Source organism: Lissotriton vulgaris, chromosome 1_1, assembly GCF_964263255.1.
Source record: "Lissotriton vulgaris chromosome 1_1, aLisVul1.2, whole genome shotgun sequence".
NCBI classification, from domain to species: domain Eukaryota; kingdom Metazoa; phylum Chordata; class Amphibia; order Caudata; family Salamandridae; genus Lissotriton; species Lissotriton vulgaris.
In genome coordinates this window covers 587719823-587739900 of record NC_141685.1, presented here as the reverse complement: position 1 = coordinate 587739900, position 20078 = coordinate 587719823, and the positions used below count along the sequence as shown (strand labels likewise).

The 20078-nt window shown below is 40.7% G+C and overlaps 1 protein-coding gene across 2 annotated transcripts in view; it reads right to left on the bottom strand.

Moving 5' to 3' along the window:
* LOC147747520 (vitellogenin-A2-like) overlaps positions 1 to 20078 on the bottom strand; it is a 77691-nt gene that overhangs the window by 38345 nt on the left and 19268 nt on the right. For both annotated transcript variants that reach the window (XM_086953985.1, XM_086953986.1), the window contains exons 4-18: positions 19610 to 19861; positions 18757 to 18918; positions 18522 to 18670; positions 16187 to 16337; positions 14799 to 14956; positions 14544 to 14709; positions 12491 to 12616; positions 11504 to 11722; positions 10053 to 10276; positions 9851 to 9948; positions 8169 to 8293; positions 5371 to 5472; positions 934 to 1053; positions 653 to 842; positions 414 to 507 (exon numbers count right to left, since the gene is read on the bottom strand). In XM_086953985.1, the coding sequence (XP_086810111.1) occupies positions 414 to 507; positions 653 to 842; positions 934 to 1053; positions 5371 to 5472; positions 8169 to 8293; positions 9851 to 9948; positions 10053 to 10276; positions 11504 to 11722; positions 12491 to 12616; positions 14544 to 14709; positions 14799 to 14956; positions 16187 to 16337; positions 18522 to 18670; positions 18757 to 18918; positions 19610 to 19861 (2336 nt within the window). The remainder of the gene's footprint in view (positions 1 to 413; positions 508 to 652; positions 843 to 933; positions 1054 to 5370; positions 5473 to 8168; positions 8294 to 9850; positions 9949 to 10052; positions 10277 to 11503; positions 11723 to 12490; positions 12617 to 14543; positions 14710 to 14798; positions 14957 to 16186; positions 16338 to 18521; positions 18671 to 18756; positions 18919 to 19609; positions 19862 to 20078) is intronic.

Here is a 20078-nt window from a genome sequence, read left to right as displayed (position 1 = left end):
TTTAGCTATCATTTATCCTTCATTCTGCCAGGCTCAAATCTAGAGGACTTTTGATAATCTGTAAACAATTCAACCATTATTCCAGGCATCTAATCACTACAAAACTACCCATTAGCAATGATGGTCAAAGGTGATCTAGTGTCTGCCCAAGATATGAGTGTATGGGATATTAGACTTAAAATTACCTTATATTTTCACTCTTCAGCATTTTCCTGCACACTATTAACCATGTTAACATCGAGCACTCAGATCAGATTAATAATATCCAGGAACTGTGCCTAGAAAGATATCATACCTATTCCAGGCATTCTTCATTTTCTAGATTAGCAATAAACCAAACGGTCATGGCAATCTATTCAATACTCTATAGCACTGTAGCATATTAAACAAAATAAAAGAATTGATTTTCTCACCTTGGAGCTACATCAGCATGGATTTGCAGATTAGACTCCAAAAGTTGTGCAATACTGAAATCCGATGATGGGGAGGGGGTCACCTTTACATCAGCTTTAAAAGACAAACATGAATATCAAAGTTAGAGAAGCAGCTCTAAAATGTAGGTGTTGTTGCTAAATACTATCCTAAACAAGTTCAAGACTTTAGCTTTTCCATGATTTTAGCTAGCAAACTATAGTCATGTGCAACTACTCACTGTTAAGAGCAGCGTTGGCCACAGCCGCAGAATATAAACTCCACTCCATAGGTAGACCGACACATGTGGGAACGATATGTCGGACCTCAGCAGCAACTACTGGTTGGGCAAATTGCCCAACAACACCATTAAGAAGTTTGTTGATAACAGTCCTCACTGTGCTATGTCTTGCTGCTGGTTCATTGACAGCCTGTGAAGAAGTACACATGCAGCAGAATGATCAAATCGGAAGTATTGGCTACATTTACAAAACAGAAAAATCTAAATGTTGGAAGTTTTACCTTGATTGCACTCTGGATTGATTCCTTGTTGATGTCAAGATAGGCTAGCTCCTGGCCAAAAACTTTAATGTTAGCGGAAATGAGTGGGACCTCAGAAGGCAATGCTTTCCAGCCCAGAAGCTGCAAAAGGAGAAAAGCATAGCAATTACAAATGTATATATTTAAATATTCACAGGTCTTTTTCTTCGAAGAAGCAAGTGTTCTTTGTAGAATATAGTGATCTTGCTTGTACTACACGCATTGTCAATCCTACCAGTGTTCCATGCTAAAAGATTAAAATTGATGGCTTTATTAAAAAATTAGCTCATAGTCTATTTTAGTATACTTCTTCCTTAGTTCGTATTATTTATCTAATAACCTTGGGCCTCATTTATGAGGCTGTGCGTCACTTTTACACCGCCGGTGCGTCACTTTTTGTGACGCACCAGTGGAGTAAAAAATGCGCCTTGTTGCGCCATATTTACAAAGTGACGCATCTAGGTAGATGCATCACTTTGTAAACCCAAGGGCCACATTATACTTATGCCAGGTAAAATGTACGCAAGGGGGGTGTATTGACGCAAGGAAGGGTCGTAGAAGTGACACAGTGAAATCTATGAGATTTCACTGCGTCACTTTTAGGACGCTGTTGCGTCAAAATCTTGCGCCTGCCTCACAGCAGGCGTAAGACTGACGCAAGCCCTTTAACATGGGGCTTGCCCCATGTGAAAGGACGCATTGCTGCAGTTGCGCCACTTGTGTGACACATTCCAGCAATGCGTCACTTTTGCGCTTACAGATACGTCAGAAATCCTGACGTATCTGTAACTCCTTGCGACATGATGCGTCATACATTAAATATGACGCATCAGGAATGTCGCAAGGAGTGCGCACTGAGAAGTGACGCATCGCTGCTTTCACGCAGCGATGCGTCATTTCTCATAAATGAGGCCCCTTGAGCTTACTGGCATGATAACTAAGGGTAGTGCCTCCACTGCAACTACTGGCTTTAAGGAGCATGACCTATGTAAGGCGGATCACAGATTACAATTTCATCTTGTTTGAACTATGAACATTAGTCTTTGTTTTCCCTTTTTTTGTATTTAGAGGAGAATAAACCAAAAAACGTATGTAAGTATTTGTTAGTTAATCTATAACATGAATCAAAAAATCTCATTTAGGTAGGAATGCAATTTTGCCTGGTATATGATTTGATTTCTGTGAAAATGACTTTAAGTTGAATTGGTTAGCGAAGAACATGGGTAACTGAACGACCGGACTGGTGGGACTGTGCTTCTTTTAAGAACTTGCTCCCATGCTCTGCGCTGATAAAGGGTGAGATTTTATTCTCAATAAATGGTGGATCCAAAGTTCTAAACATCTATATGTCTGAGGTCATGATAATGATCAGAGTTCTCCCACTTTGTTGTGTAGCAATATGGGTGGCATTGTTCCTATGACTAGCATAGCTTCAGGATTCTTTTTTGCTCTAAGATTTGGACCCCAGGCTGCAGGAACCCAGAAATGTTTCCTCTGTTCAGCTATTACACATCATCTGTGAAACAAACTTGTTCTCTGGAATTTCCAATAATGTTTTCCATTTTGAATGTTATTTTATAATCTTATTGTTTTGTGGATTTGCTTTGTCTCCGCTCTAGTAATATTTATGAATACATGCTGTGTAACGGTGGCTTATAATGTTGTAAGACAAACTTTGTGACAATCTTGTCTAATGAGGATTGGATAACATAGCCGTGCACTGAATAGTGCTGGATGGGGCCCAACCCCTCTTTGCCATTCTGTCCTTTTCGGGCAGAATGTGCTTGGTGCAACAGGACTCCAATGCACATTAAACATCCAAAATAGCCACAAGATGGAAAGTGACTATTTCAATTATCCAGTGTGCAACAATGTTTCAGCCAATCTGATTAACCTGCATTTCAGACAACCTGCTAGGATTGTCTAGTTTAGCCTGGAGTTTTTATTTAGCTCAAGGCTACCCATATGCCTCCTAGTGCTGCAACAGAGACCGCAAATCATCAGTAGCTGTAATGCAAGATTAGTCACTAAAAAGCCAGGTCTTCAAGGTTTTGCGGAATGGTAGTTTATGCTCCAGTAAGCACAGTTCCAAGGGTATGGTACTTCAAAGTTTTGGCCCCAAAAAAGAAGTACAATGGCCCCCCCATTGGGCTTTATGGATCGTAGGGACACTTAGTAGATGTGCTAAAGAAGATCTAAGAAGTCTCCCAGGCAGATATGGGTAGGCTAGCGATCTTAACAGTGAGAGGCCTTTTTTATTGATTGGTCTGTGCATTATGCATACGGTCTTGAACTGAACTCATAAACTGGGAGCCAGTACAGTTCTCCAAGAGCCCTTGCAGCAGACCGATGCTTAGGGATGTGCATCGGAAGTCATGCAGCAGCATTCTTCATGGTCAGCAACCTTCTGACAACATAGCGAGGCGACACGAGATACAAGGCATTCCTGTAATCAACACAATAGCACAAGGGCCTAAACAATCACTCTTCTAGCTGTAGAAGGAAAACAGTTGAGAACCTTTGTCAGGAGTCTCAAGATGCCATAGCAGCCACAGCAATCTTTTTGGCTTGATGATCCATCATGAGACTGGAATCTAGACACTTCCCAAGGCTCTTTATTGAGCTTTTTGGGAAAGGCAGCTAGCTCAGCCAGTCTTGTAAAGGGTTCAGGGCACTGCTGCAAAGGTTGTTGCCCAGCAGTATAACTTCAGTTTTATCCTCATTGAGTTTCAGTCTACAACCAGTCATCCAATTGGCTACTTCCTGAAGACATGGGATCAAAGATAGATGCCTAGAGCTGGGCTCGGGGGAGATTGACATGACCAACTAATTGTCGTTTGCATGGAAACCAGAGAGAGCACACATGAGCACACTATATCCGAAAGGGAAAGCATATAAAGATTAAAAAGGGTGGGTTCCGGGTGGGACTTAGGTGGAGGCTGGCTGAGTAACAAGACTGATCCAAGACCTGGAAAGTTTTATTCTCCAAGAAGGAGAGTGTAGCAAAGTCAGATCTGCTTATTATGGTTACCCCCACTTTTTGCTTGATGTTGCACTCGTCTTGACTAGTCCGACTGGGATCCTGCTAATCAGGACCCCAGTCTATCTGCTTTCTCCTTTAAATGGTCATGTATGTACTTTGGTACACTTCAGATTGGATACTGGGGTACTCTTATCAGTCCCTAGCATATAGTACCCATGTACCCATGGCATAGGTATCCCAGAGGCCTCCCGTGGGCTGAAGCATGCATTATGCCACCCATGAGAAGCCCTGCAAAATGGAACTACGTGTCTGCTCTGCAACCTGTGTAAGCTGGTGCTTGTACCACTTACTTTAGATATAGGTTCACTATATATCTATTGGTCATTACACAGAAAGCTTATAAGCCACCGCTATAGCAGGCCTTCTCAAGCCTGAAGGCAGAGTGCTGGGTTTTAGGTGAGAGGGTGCTCCTGCATGAGCAGAGCCTCTCTGCAGCCTCAGAGACCATTCTCCCGGGTTGGGTTGTCTGTGACTCAGCCGGACATATAGGTAGAGGTGCAATATGACCTCCCGGTAAATGCTATCTCGAAAACGGCTGCATAGAAACATATTGTGTTTGGTATCAAACGCTATTTAATCATAGCCGATGTCTGTTAAGTAGAAATTGAATAAGAGAGGAATAGAAGCTGCAACAGGCCTCACTGTACAACTGAGAATCAAATACCTGGGGACGAAATGCCTGTTGTCTCAGGTAGACAGTTTAGACCAGTCCATGGACCGACTTTACTGCGATGTGGTATAGGGTCAGCTGAAGGGTATTAATTGGGGAGGCGAGTGACATGTTGGTCCTGACTATCTCGGGTCATTAAGAATCTTCGCCGGAGGCAAATGAGGAGTCCCTCTGCTCTTCCTTCCCTTGTTTGCTCCTCGGACAAGCAGAGGGGAAACAACCTTTACAACATGGGCGTTACCGCGCAGTACCTTTACTACATATCCATTCGAACACATATGCCTTTACAAAACAAAATCTTACAATCATTTGCCTATATATATATATTTATATATATATGTATATATTATAGTTAGGGTGAGATTTAAATCGTACCAAACCAGTGAAATTCAGTCAATACAGTTAGCTGACCTAACTATAACTCGCTCCCCCGCATGTCATTGCGAAAGCGAGTTATAGTTAGGTCTCACATATTACATCACTCATGACATGATCAGTGACATCACTGATGACATTTCAAATCACATCACTGAATCTTACTGTGTCCTGATGCACTGACAGGTGTTTTTCCATTAGGTAAAGGCAATGCAAATTAATATTGTCATATTCATGGACTCTGCCTTTTACGAGTGAGGCCTATGCGCTTTGCCATTGCTTGTCAATAGTAATTCTGGGATATCTTTAAATACAAGAATGAAATACTCACTGTTTTTGCTATTTGAGCAATCTTTTTGCGCATCGGATAATCTGCAAATGGAATATTCTGCTTCCTGAGAGTTTGTTCCAGGCCTTCTGCTCGGACAGCAACCTATTGACATACAAATGCAATTGGGTTGAGCTGAACTGCGTCACCCAAAACCACGAAGTGCATTGCTGATTTATCAATACAATTTATTTTTGTGATTTTAGGAACACTGTTGATAAAGGATGTCCTTCCCCTCAACTGTTTGTTGTCGCCCTGGGGCTCAGGGCTGTCGGTTTCAGTCTAATTAAAGTAATACACAATTATCTGCAAGGGGTCTACAGTATCAATATATACAAAGAAAATATGTTTTTACAATTAGAAAAACAAATAAAGACTTTATAAATACGAATTAAATAATGATTCATTTTCATAGGATCTGGTTATAAAATCAGGATGGGTACAGCAGAAGTTGTGACTTTTAAGTAAATTATGATGCGGATTGAGCCCATGCCCTCTATCTTTGTTTTCTGGAAAATATATGCTACATTTGGGTGAAGCAATGTGTACTAATAATATTTTGAGAGATGGCAAACACGATTGCCCTGATACCAAATGGCTAGAATTATTTTTCCCAATCAGACTACCAAAAATAATTTAGTGAACTGCAGTATTTCCTTTCGGGTGTAGAAAAGCCAAGATTTAGCAAACCCCATATACAAAGTTCATTACATTTTGCCTTTGCCTTTATATATCTCCCATATATAGTTCCCAAATTCGGCTAAGTTTAAAAAGGAGAACTGTGCTTTGCATTTTGGAAACTAATACATGGAATGCTCACTGTGGCAGCCGGACACAACAAATACATGTACTAGCTTTCAGAGGTTTCTATTAAGATAGTAAATCAGCCTTCCAGTTCTCAATTATTTCGAGCACTAGGACCTAAATGTGAGTAGCAAAACACTTCAGAAGCTGTCCTCATTCATTCATTTTCACTTTTATGGATTTCCTTCCCAAAACTCAGGTGGCATTCGCAGAAGATGTTAGTTACCCTTCACTACAGGTGCTCAGTTTACAGGGGGCTTGAAGAAGCTCTTGAAAACGGCAGTGGGAAATTAGAAAAGCAGTGCCAACATGTTACAGCTAACGTATGGAAACTGCCACTTTGAGAACTCAGTGAAGCAGTGAAGGAAATGACCCCTCATTGTAGATGCTTCACACCTTCCTCCTTCCCCTTCTACTTTGCAGAGTTCATTTGTCTCATCTCTTCCTGCTGCCTCTTAGTTTTTTCACCTTCTAAGTGCACTGCCCTGTAACTGCGAAAAGGAGCAAAAACAGTAGCTGTAGGAGGACCAAATATATCAACTGCTATACACTTCTTAGGCCCTTTGGTGTCACTGGCATTGCCCTTATTACTATCTAAAAAACTGCCCCATGTATACACACCAACTGAGTATTTTTTAATGGTTGTGTGGTCTTTCATATGTATTTAGTGAAGGGGGTTATCTTAGTCAGTTTATGTATTCTTCATTATGTCACTGGCGCCCCTTCCTTTTGTTGTCGTTGTCCCCTTTTATTTAAGATACTGGTTAGTATGTCTTTGAGGGTTTGAAAAAGTGTCTGAGGCGACCAATGTTCTTTATTTGGTGGTGTCACCGCGTGCATTTTTAAATCAATGTACCATGCTTCGACATAATAGTTATGACTGACCAACGTGCTTCATTGCCATAGTCTGTTTGCCAATTCTGTTGGGACCGGAGGACCAACAGTCACTTAATGTCACAAAAAACCTGCCAAAAAACTGAGAAAGGAGAAAATACCCCGGTGACTGCTAAGAACAACCTTCATTTTTAGCAGTAAATGAGAGTCTGCTGAGGAGCTTAGGCATCCATCCAGTGATGTCTTTGCGGGTCAAGGGTGCATGATGTAAATGATGCTACCCCTTGCATTTTGATGAGTCAGTGTTCAGAAGAAGGATGGGAGGGGATGGGGGGTAGAAGATGACAAGGGAGAGAAAGATCAGAGTGAGATTACATTATCAAAGAAGTACATAGTGGCTAATGCACACTCGGACATTAAGATATCCCTTTCAATAACACACAGTACCTGATTGGATGTCCTCACTCAGGTTGGATTTTAAAAATCTGTGTTTATTAGGAAGGATTTAATTTTAATGAGGGATACATTGAAATACACAGTTCCACCGACTTTTGATCTTACTTAAAGATTAAAGGGACCAGTGCAAAGGCAAGAGTGTAACCGTTGAAATGTTAAAAGAGTGGAAAAGGCTCTCCACTGATTTCTTCCATTTGACAAAGTTGTTTAGTTCTGTGGATTAACCTCTCTCCCATAATACATCATTTGTCCTATTTGATAATTCCTCTACCTTGTAGGCTGAAGACAGGGGTGTGCAGAAGGGAAGTTTGGCAATGAATAGGACTGTACAAGGCAATTATCTGGCAAACAAGGGAAGCTACAGGATTAAAGCAGAGGGAATGAGTATTTCTCAACGTCTTATATTGAAACTTACTAAAGTATTTAGAAAAAAAGTATTTATAAAATAGGATATTTTTTTCAGTTGCACCCATATATGACTGCCCCTGGCAAATTTGGACTTTGTGCAATATATGAATTAGTGTAGTTATCTGCTCAAAAGGGTATGAATGGAAAAAGTGTGCTGATACATGTTGTGTTCTCTGGATTGGAGTAATCACAAAAACCTGAGTAAGGAAAAGAAGTGAGACAGCATATAATAGCTTGCAAATAAGCGCTGCATTCATGAAGTAAGACTTCAGTGCGCTTGCAGATTTGTGGTCTATTACCTCTAGGATATCAACCTCTGCACCAGTGAAGTATCCTCGGACTTTAGCAAGCATCAACACGGGGAGCAGGGTAGTGGCACTGTTCATCATGAATATATCTGCTGCTGCGCCAGCCATCAGTGGATCTGAAAATAGCAATAGTGGTACATTTTCATTTATTTCTCAGCCAATCACGAGGGTCTTGTGACTGAAATTGAACAGCAAGGTGAGCCTGACAGCAGTTCACACATATCACTCGCTGACTCCTCCCACTTATAAAGTTAGCACCTTTTATGCCAGATCACAGCACTCAATTCAGGAAAAAAAAGATTTACTCCTGCAGGTTTCGCCCTACATTTGGGGTAAGTGTCAAGTTTTACTGATGTTCAGAAATGTTTTCAAATACACATAGGGTACCGTTGCTTGTAAGAATGTTCATAGTGAGGGATAGCTTGCACAAATGTCTTGTTAATTTATTTACCCTGGGGAAAATATGTTTCCCTATGGAGGCAACCCGGCAACAAAACCCCAACAAAGTTGGGGGGATTTTTTTCAATAACCACCCTGGACACAAATGTATTTCTGTCCTTGAGAGTACTATATATTTAGCCTTTTCTTGGAATAGGGTGGAGAATGTTTGTGAAAATCCACAAATGTGCATTTATGAATGTTTACAAATTGTCGAGGCATTCTCTCACTAGAGAACCCATTCCCCCCCCACTGATAGATGTTCTCAAACAAATAACATGGAGTCTTGATAAATCAATTTACGAGTGTAACCCCTCATTCAGTGATTCACAAACGTGACTTTTCACTCAAAAAAGTGACTTGCATACGTTTTAAGCACACATCGAATTGCTTTGGAATTGTGACTGTAAGGCATTCCAACAGAAAAAGAGGCATGTGCAAACAATGATGGGGCAGTGAAAATCCACAGTGATGTTTATTTTTTCCACTTTCTGAACACACTGCACAGTAGATTCAGGTAGATTTGATCGGCCATGGCCATCACATAGCACTGGGTAGAGAAGGGCGCTGCGCCAAACTAACATGAATTTATCGTCAGCAGAACAACCAACTTAGTTGAGCCTATCAGTGTGGACCTCATTTGAATGCGGGTCAGGCCCAGGTAAAGCACCTGAAGTGTCCTTAGCAAGCACAAAATACTTAAAGAGTGAGGCCAGACTTAAAATGATCTTACTCTGGAGAGTATTTTGAAGGCCACTGGAACATCTCACAGAGACCCCCAGAGTTTTGATTCCCGAGGCTTAGCACTAGAAAGACTACTCTGCTAGGTGGACCGATTTACACACCGCTGGAGAAAATGTTGGAAGTGATGAAGGCACGCGGTAAACAGACCAAACATCCATTGCAGAATCCAGTCAGTTGTCATGGAATTGCTACAATGATCCCCACTTTGCCATTTCTGCCATATATTGGTAATATGTGCTCTGCAGTACTGGTGGCCAGATTACATTTAGTATCGTACACGAACCGTAGAACTTAAAACATTATTAATAACACAACTATTAACTTCCATTTTTATTCTGTTTTTACTCTGTTCATCATTTTTTAAATTAAATTGCGAAGTCAAATTAACAATACCATTCAAAAGTCTGAGAAATTAAATACACCAGAGAATCCCTCTTCCATCCATTTCTCTAAATCCAGTATAAAATTGAGAATTCATTATATGTACTCACACTTAAAGGAATCTATATGAAGCGCTTTGCTGTAACGATAGCTCATTCTGTCAAGAGCTGGGTTCAGTATCTTAACAGCTACACTGCATGCAGCAGCCCTAAGAAAAAGAAAGTTAAATATAATCAGAATTGTTTGTTGTATATTAGATGATCAAAACATGATCAAGGTGTCCATTATTATTGTACACAAATGCACACTTACACTTGGTGGAGAGATGGGACGCGGCTCCTAGACAAGGCCTTTATGTAAGAATAAGCAAAGCTAGCGAGCTGCAGGTTCACTTTGCTCTCCTTCGATGCGATGTTGGCGATGGTGGTCACTAAGGCAAGACCAGGTTTGGTTTCCAACAGAACCACGGTGGCCATCATCCGGACCTCAGTACGAACCCGGCGGTCCATGAAAACCTGGAGCAGGATCTCCTGAACCTATGTGGAGACAATTACAATACTTCAGGAACTCAAATATTGTTGTACAGCTCTCTCTCCCTATCAAAATGAACTTTAGGGGTAGGGGTGACTAATATGATATCCACAATGCTGGGGCAAAGACAGTGCCAAGCATATTACACAGAGACCAATTACACTTGAGCCATAGACGATACCTGGAATAATTGGGGGTATAAGCCCCTGGGATATCACAAGGCTAGCAATACGACATAAGTAACAAACGTAGGAGAAAATAGAGAATGACCTGGAGAGGCAATACTTGAAAGTGCAAATGTAAATAGGATGGTAGACGTTAGGGTTGATCAATACATACTGCCCTTACACAGCTCAGGACCCTTCCATATAAAAGATTCTTGATGATCTGCTGGGTACCAGTGAACGTGAAATCATATTTGTAGGGGACCCCAATGCAATATGGGACCCTGTAACAGGCAGATAGAGTGCACTCTTCCAGGCCCCTGTAGGATGTCTTATGCACTTCAAATACAATTCCAGAGCCAAGGCTTGGAAGATGCTTGGCGGTCTACATACCAATACATGAGGGACTGCAAATTTTATTCCCACATGCATCTATTGTAATCACATATAGGTTTCATCTTCATGCTGTAGGACATGAACAGATCCTTATTCTTGGCTGAAAAACTGGAAATGTCCCGCTAAGACAATGCACACATTGAAATACTATGGGAAGGACAGATGAGTAGAAATGTTGCACAAAAACGGAGAACGAATATGAGCGCCTTCTAAGACTCACTATTCAAAGCTGAAAAGAGCAATGGAATACCAGACTTCTTCCCGTTTAATGAGGAGGGAGACTAGCATCAAGGCAAAGGTGTGGGTATCAGTCATAGCTATGTCAGCTCAGGCACATAGAGATAAAAGACGTGAAATAGAGAAAGGCTGGAAATTGTCTCATTAGCCATTAAAATTTTACATGTGGCAATATCAAGGTCTAGAGAGCACATGTATTTTAAATGAACTGAAATCAAGCATGTTTCTATCAAAGGTGAAACAAGGGACCTCACTACATAATTTCAAATAAATAGGAAGACAGAAACAATCTTTCCTTTCCACGATTAAATGATGTCCGCAAAGATTGAATCAGTCCTTTCAAGAAGACTGACTGAGGCCCATTGAAGGAGGTCGTGCACATCTACGTTACTCTTTCCTAAAGCAGTTATTGAACTTCTGTTCCTGATCTCTTACCCTTCTGGGATCCTCCTTGGCGATGTTCCTGAGAGCCATCACTGCATCTGTCTGAACCCGGACCGGGAGCTGGAAGGCGCTGGATGAGAAGCCTGGCAGGAACTTCTGGATGCGCTTGATACTGGCCGGCTGTCCTGCATTACCCATGGCTTTCAGAGCCAGGGACATGTCCTCTTCATGGGCACTGTTTGCTGCCTCCGATGCTAGCTCATGGAGGGGCTAGAATAGAAACATCCATTTATGCATTCCAGCTTCCATGCCAATCATTGGAGAAACACAGATCTCCATCCACTCAGTCACAAACTACATAGTGCTTCTAACACATAACTTAATCCCAGGAATTATGTTTATTTACATGTTTCAAAGAAACTATTAAAGCAGACACACAGCATGTCATAACTCTGTGTAAGAGAACTTGCCTTTGGTTGTAATACGGTGTGCATTCAGTATTCTAACTCCTTGTGTGCCTTGATGGGATAGGTGGTACAGCAGACTAGAGCAAATACAATTGTGCCTTTATCTCTTCAAAGCATGTGCTTGAAAGTATCTAACTACACTACAGGGCCTGGTACCGTTGCGCCATGGTTCTGACAAAAGCGGTGTTTGTCTGGTTATGTCAGGGTTGACTTACACTGTGAGAAGCATTCCCATCCACACCTCATTTGGTAGAGAGGCGAGACACACAGAGGTTAAAGTTCAGTGTATTTATGCTAGCAATGTGCAATATAAATTATGAGTAAATAGTATTGAATGAATGCCTTCATTCAGTTACTAACTTCATGCATTAATATACATTCATATATATGTATTAGGGCACACATTCTACACAGGGAAAGTGGAAATGAAATATCCTTCTTTATTGAACACCACCTTGCATCAAATGGCCACCTATGTAAGGTGTTCCTTAAACCAACATTTTTAACTTGACTTAGATTTCACTCATATAAGTTGCTTGTGTTGAATTTGGGAATGAAGTGCATTACTCACAGAAAGGGCAGTCTCGGAACCTGCGGAGTGCTCACTTGAATACTTTTTCACCATGGACCCGTATGCCAGAATTGCAGCTTTGAATATTTCAGGGTATTTCTGATGTTTGGCAACTGTCACAAGATCCTGCAGGAATAAAGACAGAGAGAAATGGTGAGCATAACATGTATTCTGAACAGACATGGCCTCTGCAAGCATGTGGCATGGACAGACTAAGGGCCTCATGCTGACATGGTTGGTATTACCTTGTGTTAAAACCACACAGGACTGAGCATGTTGCAGAACTTTATTTAAACAATCATGATACTCAAAGCATTACAGGTAACAAGAGCGCCTATGACACCACTGCATCATCATTTCATACATCTGATTTTGGTGCACCTCTCTACCTAATCTGTATTTTACGTTGACAAATTCAAATATCTCAACAAAATCCACTGCATTTAGGAGTGTGTCGTGTCGCAAGTGGTGTATGTTGGCCTATTTGTTTCAGAGTACTCTTTCTTCCACCTTCTCCTAAACCCATGTAGAATATAACCATCAAACTTGTAATTAAAATGAGCAAGTGGATGTCTACATTGGTATCCATAGAGATGCTACCTATGAATTTATGCAGTCAAATTGACAATAACGCAAAGGGCGTGTGTGCTGTGGTGATTTGAGTACTCACTTTCCCACTAGCCACTTGTCTACAAAGAAAGGAACATACACCCTCACTCTTGTGCAGGATCCATAGTTTAAGTGAAACTGTACAACATGGATAAATAACCTCCAGCAACATGCTTAAGTCTCCAAATATTGCACTAAAACCATAAGAGTGGATCCGGATCTAACAGTAGTTTCATCTTCACATAACACATACTGGCTACTTGAATTCAAATTCTCTGCTGACTGAGCGGTGACTCTAGGAGGGCTTTCCAGACTGCTATCATGCCTTTCTGCCATAGTAGCCCCATCTAGTACCATTCTGAACCTTTGGTGGCTTGATGGTGGTCCACCTCACAGAACTCTACTGCCGGTTGCAGGTTTGTCTGAATGTGCTTGCCCCAACAAGGGACCAGTTGGATTTGATGAGCCTATCTGTTTTGAGCCTGTTTGTCTTTTTCCTTAATGTTGGTCAGTGTTCCAAAAAAAGTAATCATGTCCAAATCTTTGGATCCCTCAGGTAAGCCCATTATGTGAGTGTTGCTGCATCAAGACTGTCCCTCAGTGTCCTCTGCACTCTCATCTAGAAAGTTGACCAGCACTGAGGGTCCTTGAATTGCTCTTGTATGTCAATAATTGTGGGCTGTGGGCATCTGTCCTAGGCAGGATAAACAGCAATAGGTGTTTATTGGTGAGGGACAGGAAAGAGGTAATGATGACCCCTAAACCCTGGGCAAACACTGCCAGAGTGAGGGGGCATTATTGTTTTATTATTCAAACACAAACTCCCACTTTACGAGTTTGTTTTTGAAAAAGCTTAAGAAATGTTTGACAGCTGCCCATCATGTCTGAGAGTACCAGCCGTAAAACGTTTCCTGCTTTGAAAGGAACTGCTATAATCGTGGTTTCTGTTAAAGTAGAGAGGTGGACATCTCTAAATTGGGCAAACAGCTTGTCTGTCAGGTATTCCTTCGCCCTCTTCATGACACAAGATCTTTACACTCAGAGGAGTACATAAAATTAGTTTGGTGTAATTCCCAAGCTTGGCAGCAATAGACCCAGAAAGGATGAGAAGGACTTTTGAGGGGCAGACACAGACGCCCAAAAGTAAAACAAAAATTGCCTTGTTTCACTTGACAGATTTGAAAATACAAATGTGGGTTTATTGATTCACAAAGGTGTGGTATCAGAATATAATTGTACGAATATAATTATCTGATATAGATATAGTCCCTGAAATATCGTCAACAAAAATAATATCCACTTTGGAGTAAGCAATAGAAAATCTAAACCCAGTAGGATTATAATTTGGTTAAACAGTATTTAAGACACAACATTTATGTCAGGTGCTATTTCTCTGGAATCCATATTTTTGAGAAATCTGGGAAAGTTCTATGAAATGACTTACTTGAGCTACTTGCAAGGTCTGGTGATCTGCTCTTGTGAACTGGACAGCTAGGGTGACAGCCTGGGCTGCCTCCCTGGGACCCAGCTCCTCGTTGTGGATCTTCTGCTTGATAACCTTCAGTGCATCAATGGTTCCCACCACTGGTATAGTGTTGAGCAACCAGCGCCTGCAGTCAAAACGAACAAATATTCTGAGTCAAACAGAAAACTTTGCATCATTTCGAAAGCAAGATATTAATTTCTGAGTACTATGTACCTGTACTGAGGTCTGTCGGCAAATTGTTTCCATATGGCTTGGATATTTTCATAGTTCGCCGTGCGCAGAATCTGGGCAAGCTGCAGGAATTTGGCAGGTGCATCAGCATGTACCTGTTGTTGGTTGTTCTGCACTAAGTGCTGCAAGGTTTCTGATATCTATAAAAAGCATGTTTCGAACATATTAATCTATGGTAAGAAATTGTATTAAAAAGCATAACCAAAAACAAAGGGTGCAACAATATTCCATGTGTAAGGCATAATGTGATGGTAAAAAATAAGACATGTTTGATCATCAGCTAGAGTCCTGGTTAAGCTGTTCAGATAAATGTAGTGTCACTTGTCATCTCTATGATTGGAGTCGGGATAAAAATGTAATGAATTGGTTCTGGGAATACCATGATAGTGAGAAAGATAACTTCCAGCAAACGCATTCCACCATCACAGAGGAAATACCACACTCAGACAGAAAACAATTGGAAGGTAGGCAATTTGAGGTTTTGGAGGAAACAGACAGAAGAATCCAAGTAATGCATTTTGTCTAGGGAGATTTTATTGAACGTACTATCAGGTCATTATGTCATCAACTACATAGTTTGCAAGCTAGACTTTGTACTTTCTACACGTTATATTACATGTATTTTCCTATGCAAGGAACAAGACAATTGGGAGAGGCAGCTACATTTACCTCTTAATAAATACATGTCTATTCCAAAAAGTACTCAGTGCGATGCCTGAGAAGTACAAAGAAAAATGGGGTGAGTATTGCAGTGTGTATTCAGAAACGTGGTCCATTGTATCCCACACTCCTAAAAGTCTTTGCGTTCATGACAACTGAGCACCTGGAGATATGCTCAATGCACACAACATGCATCTCCAAACTAGCGGTAGAATAGGCGCTATCTGGAGAATTAATCTTTTTTTTCCCAGGTACAGGATATCTAAGGACATTCCTGCTAAACCTTTCAGTGAAACTAAACATTTGTACCTATCTGTTACGCTATGGAACTGAATTTCACATGAGGAAACACTGAACTATGTGGAAGAATTCCTATATGTGAGTGACCAATCACATAACTTTATTAATAGTTTAAAGAATAAATGTTATTGTGCATGTATTTTGCTGTGCAAGGACCAATATAATGAGTGTATGTTTAGCTACCAATGTATTAATGTTGTTTACATTGTTTGAGAATAGTTAAGCTACTCTATTCACTCAAATGTACAGTATTGGTAAAGTTAGGAGGTGAAATAATAAGTGGCGATGATCAGTCTTGCATCAGTTCTAGTGATGTGTGCAAGACTGTGCAAAGCATTCATGGTCCCACAATAAATGTGGAATTGCTATTTCCTTCTTGAATCGCTGATGTTAAACTGTGCTATACATACCTGGGACTCAGGACTTCTGGTCTTAACTAGCTGAATTGGCATCTGCAGAACTTCAGAAGCAAATTGGTAATGAAGGCCTCCTCGGTTCTGGAGCTCCGTCTGAGGAGCGTTCACTCGATTGCTCTTAGTTTCAACAAAGGTGAGTACTTGTCTGAAAGAAAATATAGCAAAACAAATCCATAAATTGCACTTCTTACTGAGAGTTCTTAGCATTAGGTAATACATGTTGAAGGTGGGATATGGATCTGAGAGTTGAAGTAATCTTCTAAATAGGATCATTATGAGTTCTCAAGGTTTCCAGTTCCCTACCGGAGTAATTCATCCAGTTTAGGTTCTTTTCATTTACATTCTAGGAGTTGATCCTATTATAAAATAAAGACTTTATGTCCACAAATGTAAAGAAATCCTGGAATGGAGTGTGAGAGCTCTGGGTCACTTTTACTTTGATGGAAGTACTATGTGGGGCCCTAAAATTGCCTGCATTTCCCTCCCTGAGTAATTTATCCAGTTTGGGTTGTTTTTATTTCACTCCTGGATTTGAAGTCCTGTTGATCCTATTATATTTACTATGTGGGACCCTAATATTTTCTGAATTCAGCCTGCTTATATAGCCCCCTAACAAGTTCTGTCACGTCTGCTATTATAACTGGATAAGGGATAGAAAATAACAAACTAAAACTTCTCTACTCTGTTCCATCCCACAAAGTGGTAAACAATAAGTAGTCAAAATCTTTACAATAAAAATAATAAGTGGAAAACTTCCACAAGTTTATTTTATTTGTGCTATTTTCAAATTTGAAAGTATGTCATTTGTCAGAAGGAAAGAAAAAGAAAGTTTGGATCACTAATTTATTCTATAATAAAGCACTAGTGGTGAAAAGAGCCAGAAGAGTAAAACAATTGACGCATGCAGGTTGAGAAAGACAACAATGGCAAACTATCAAGTTAGATTTTTTTACAGAAGACGCAGGAACAAAGGCAGAGGGTAAGGGATTTTATGTGTCCGTCACCATTTGGTAAAATATTATTGAAACATTTACTCCAACAGAAGACAGTATATCAAATATGTTAGCCAACAAAAATAAAAATTATTAAAAGAGAATTATTTTCATCAGCAAGCTTTTTCCTTTATATATTCACATACCACTACATCAACCACAATGCTACCACATTTTTGGTCATGTAAAACAACCTTTCAGACAAACCTGTTTGAGATGCTTTGAGCAGTTAAAAACATAATAAATAACTGTACTACAGTTTTGAAATATTATAATCATTACCAAAAATGGCCAATAAAATAATATTCACTCACGATAGCATGCCTCCTGGGGCCATATGACCCTTCTGGATACTAGGCCCAATGTATGGATATCTCAGGAGAAAATATAAGATATAGGGGCTTATTATGTGTATGTGTATTATGTGTATGGTGGTCCATTGGCCTACCTACAGTATTACAAGATTGGCAGTTGGACCGCTACAGGATTGCTGCAACTGCAGGGGATCCAAGATCATGCGGTGGTTGCACAGCGGTCAGGAGCCACAATATGCTGGAGGTGCCGCTGCGGTACTGCAGAGCAAATTCTGAGTTGGCTTTTCACTGCCCCTTTCATGGGAGCGAGCCGGCTATGAAAAGGGTGGCGAATAGTCAGCTGTCACCCCTAGGCCTGGGTTATATGAAGGGGTCAAATGTTGTGCCCTCCTGATATTGCATCCTCATTTCCTGCACGGTGTGGAAAGCATTACACACCATGCAGGAACATGCAGTCCGCAATTGCACAGTGGTGGTCTGCAGGTTAGGGTCTCCTATGAGCCTAATATATTGCTGCGGTCACACCGCCTTTGCTTCGCCCGCTCGACCAGGATTACAATTGTAATCTGAGGGGCAGGCATACCATGGCTCTGGGGGTCCTCCAGCGGAAGACGCGGTGCCGCCACCGCTGGAGGACCGTCGAACTTGTAATATGGGCCTAAGTCTAGCATGCTTAACATATTTTGAGAATTTGCAGCAATCCTGGTCACAGCTCAAGGTGTTTGAACTTATAACATACACTATATAAAATATTGCAGTGGCCAACCAAAGCAAGAGGCAGAATACAGCGTGAGGCGAAAATGTACTTTCTAGAATCGGTCTGCAGTGTGATTGCATTTATAAACTTCATTGGAGGTGTATGCTCCAGAAGCAGCTAATTGTATTTTTAAATGATGAGGGCAACAATGTGTCTTTAAAGAATGATTTTATATATATCTTGTTGGTAAGGATATAGTAGCTTAAATATTTGATCAATATTTGCAAACAGAATCAATGCAATTTATAATGTTAGAGAATATTTACCTGGCTTCCATAATAGCTGCCCCATAGACCTCATAGAACGGGGAGAACTGATACACCTGTCGAGCAGTCGCTTCAGTGATCAGAGCGCCACCATCGCTGTATTTCATCTTGTATGTATAGGTGGCTGCTCTTCTTAAACTCTTTGACTTCTATATAAAAACATTGATATTGATAAATGTATGTGCCATAAATGTAGACATGATGTAGGATAGTACAGATAAAGAAGTGGTCGAACCTGCTGGCAAGCAACACATTTCTCCAGATAGGCCATGCCGATGTTCTTCTCCACTTTATCCTTGCAGTTGTTGAGGTCCCTGGATTTCACAACAATAATGCTGTCGGCCTTCCTGTCTTCTTGGATCACATACCTTGTGTGGCAGACACCAGTGATCCCCGACTGAGGAAATCAACATAGAAAGATTAATGTTCCATTCGGAGCAATTCCTTGTCAGCAGATCCAAACAGTAATGAGGAGCTGAGAGAATGTGTAGCAAATGGTGGGGAATGGGGTCCAGAATAGCATGTATTATATAGCAGGGAAAAAAATATCAAACCTAAAATATAGACTAGCACTATATTTTCAAGGTAAGCAGATGTGAAGTTGAAAAGTCAATATCAATTTATATTCATATATGTGTACTGACAATATCGTAGAAGGTGAAGTAGATGTGTATTTTAAGTGGATATTGTTGACCTTGATATCGTGACATACGATATGATTAAAACAACAATCATCGAAGAGTGGAGTGCAATCATCGAAGAGTGGAGTTCTGTGGAAGTCTCAGCAGCTGACATTTGCTCTGGGCATATTCCTCCCCATTGTTTAATGACACAGTACCACTCCTACTGAGATAACAGCTACAAAAGCATTGAAAAATATGGTTGCCATTCAATCATACACCCATAAGGCTTAATATTAACAATGCCTCTCGGAGATCTAGGCAGTACAGAGGCACCGATTATAAGTGAGAAGAAAGAAGAATTGTCACTAATTTCAAATGTACCATCTCTCAGAAGAAATTAATTATAGTTATGAGGTATTGCATTGCCTTTACAACTCTACTGTCGCCATAACATTTCCTACCAACCTCTTGTAAGTCGTAGACATTTTGTGACCTCTTCATTGTGACCTGCAGCATGTTCACGATCCCTCTGTAAATATTCATCACAGTTTCAGAAACAGTTTCTGGGGCAAAAAAGTTGCCGACACGTCCATTGCTGTACTCAAACTTCACCGGTCTGCTCAGCTGAGCAGCAATACTTTGTGTCAGCTTTGAGGAACGAGTGAATGGATCCTTGGGCCAGATGCCATTGTATTCTTTGATTTCTGGGGCTATTATCTAAAAGTAAAATTACAACAAATATCAGGTTAATATGTTTGGCTGCACAAGTCGGGATTTACTATAGCAAATCTTTCATTCATTTCAAGAACATATTTTTAGTTGAATTCATGAATTTGTGTATTGCTTTAGGGAACTAAGCTGTTAGCTTGCTTGCTCCTAGAAACACATACGGTTATTTACTAAAGCGTAGGCGTTCGTGTAGAGCAAAGCGATG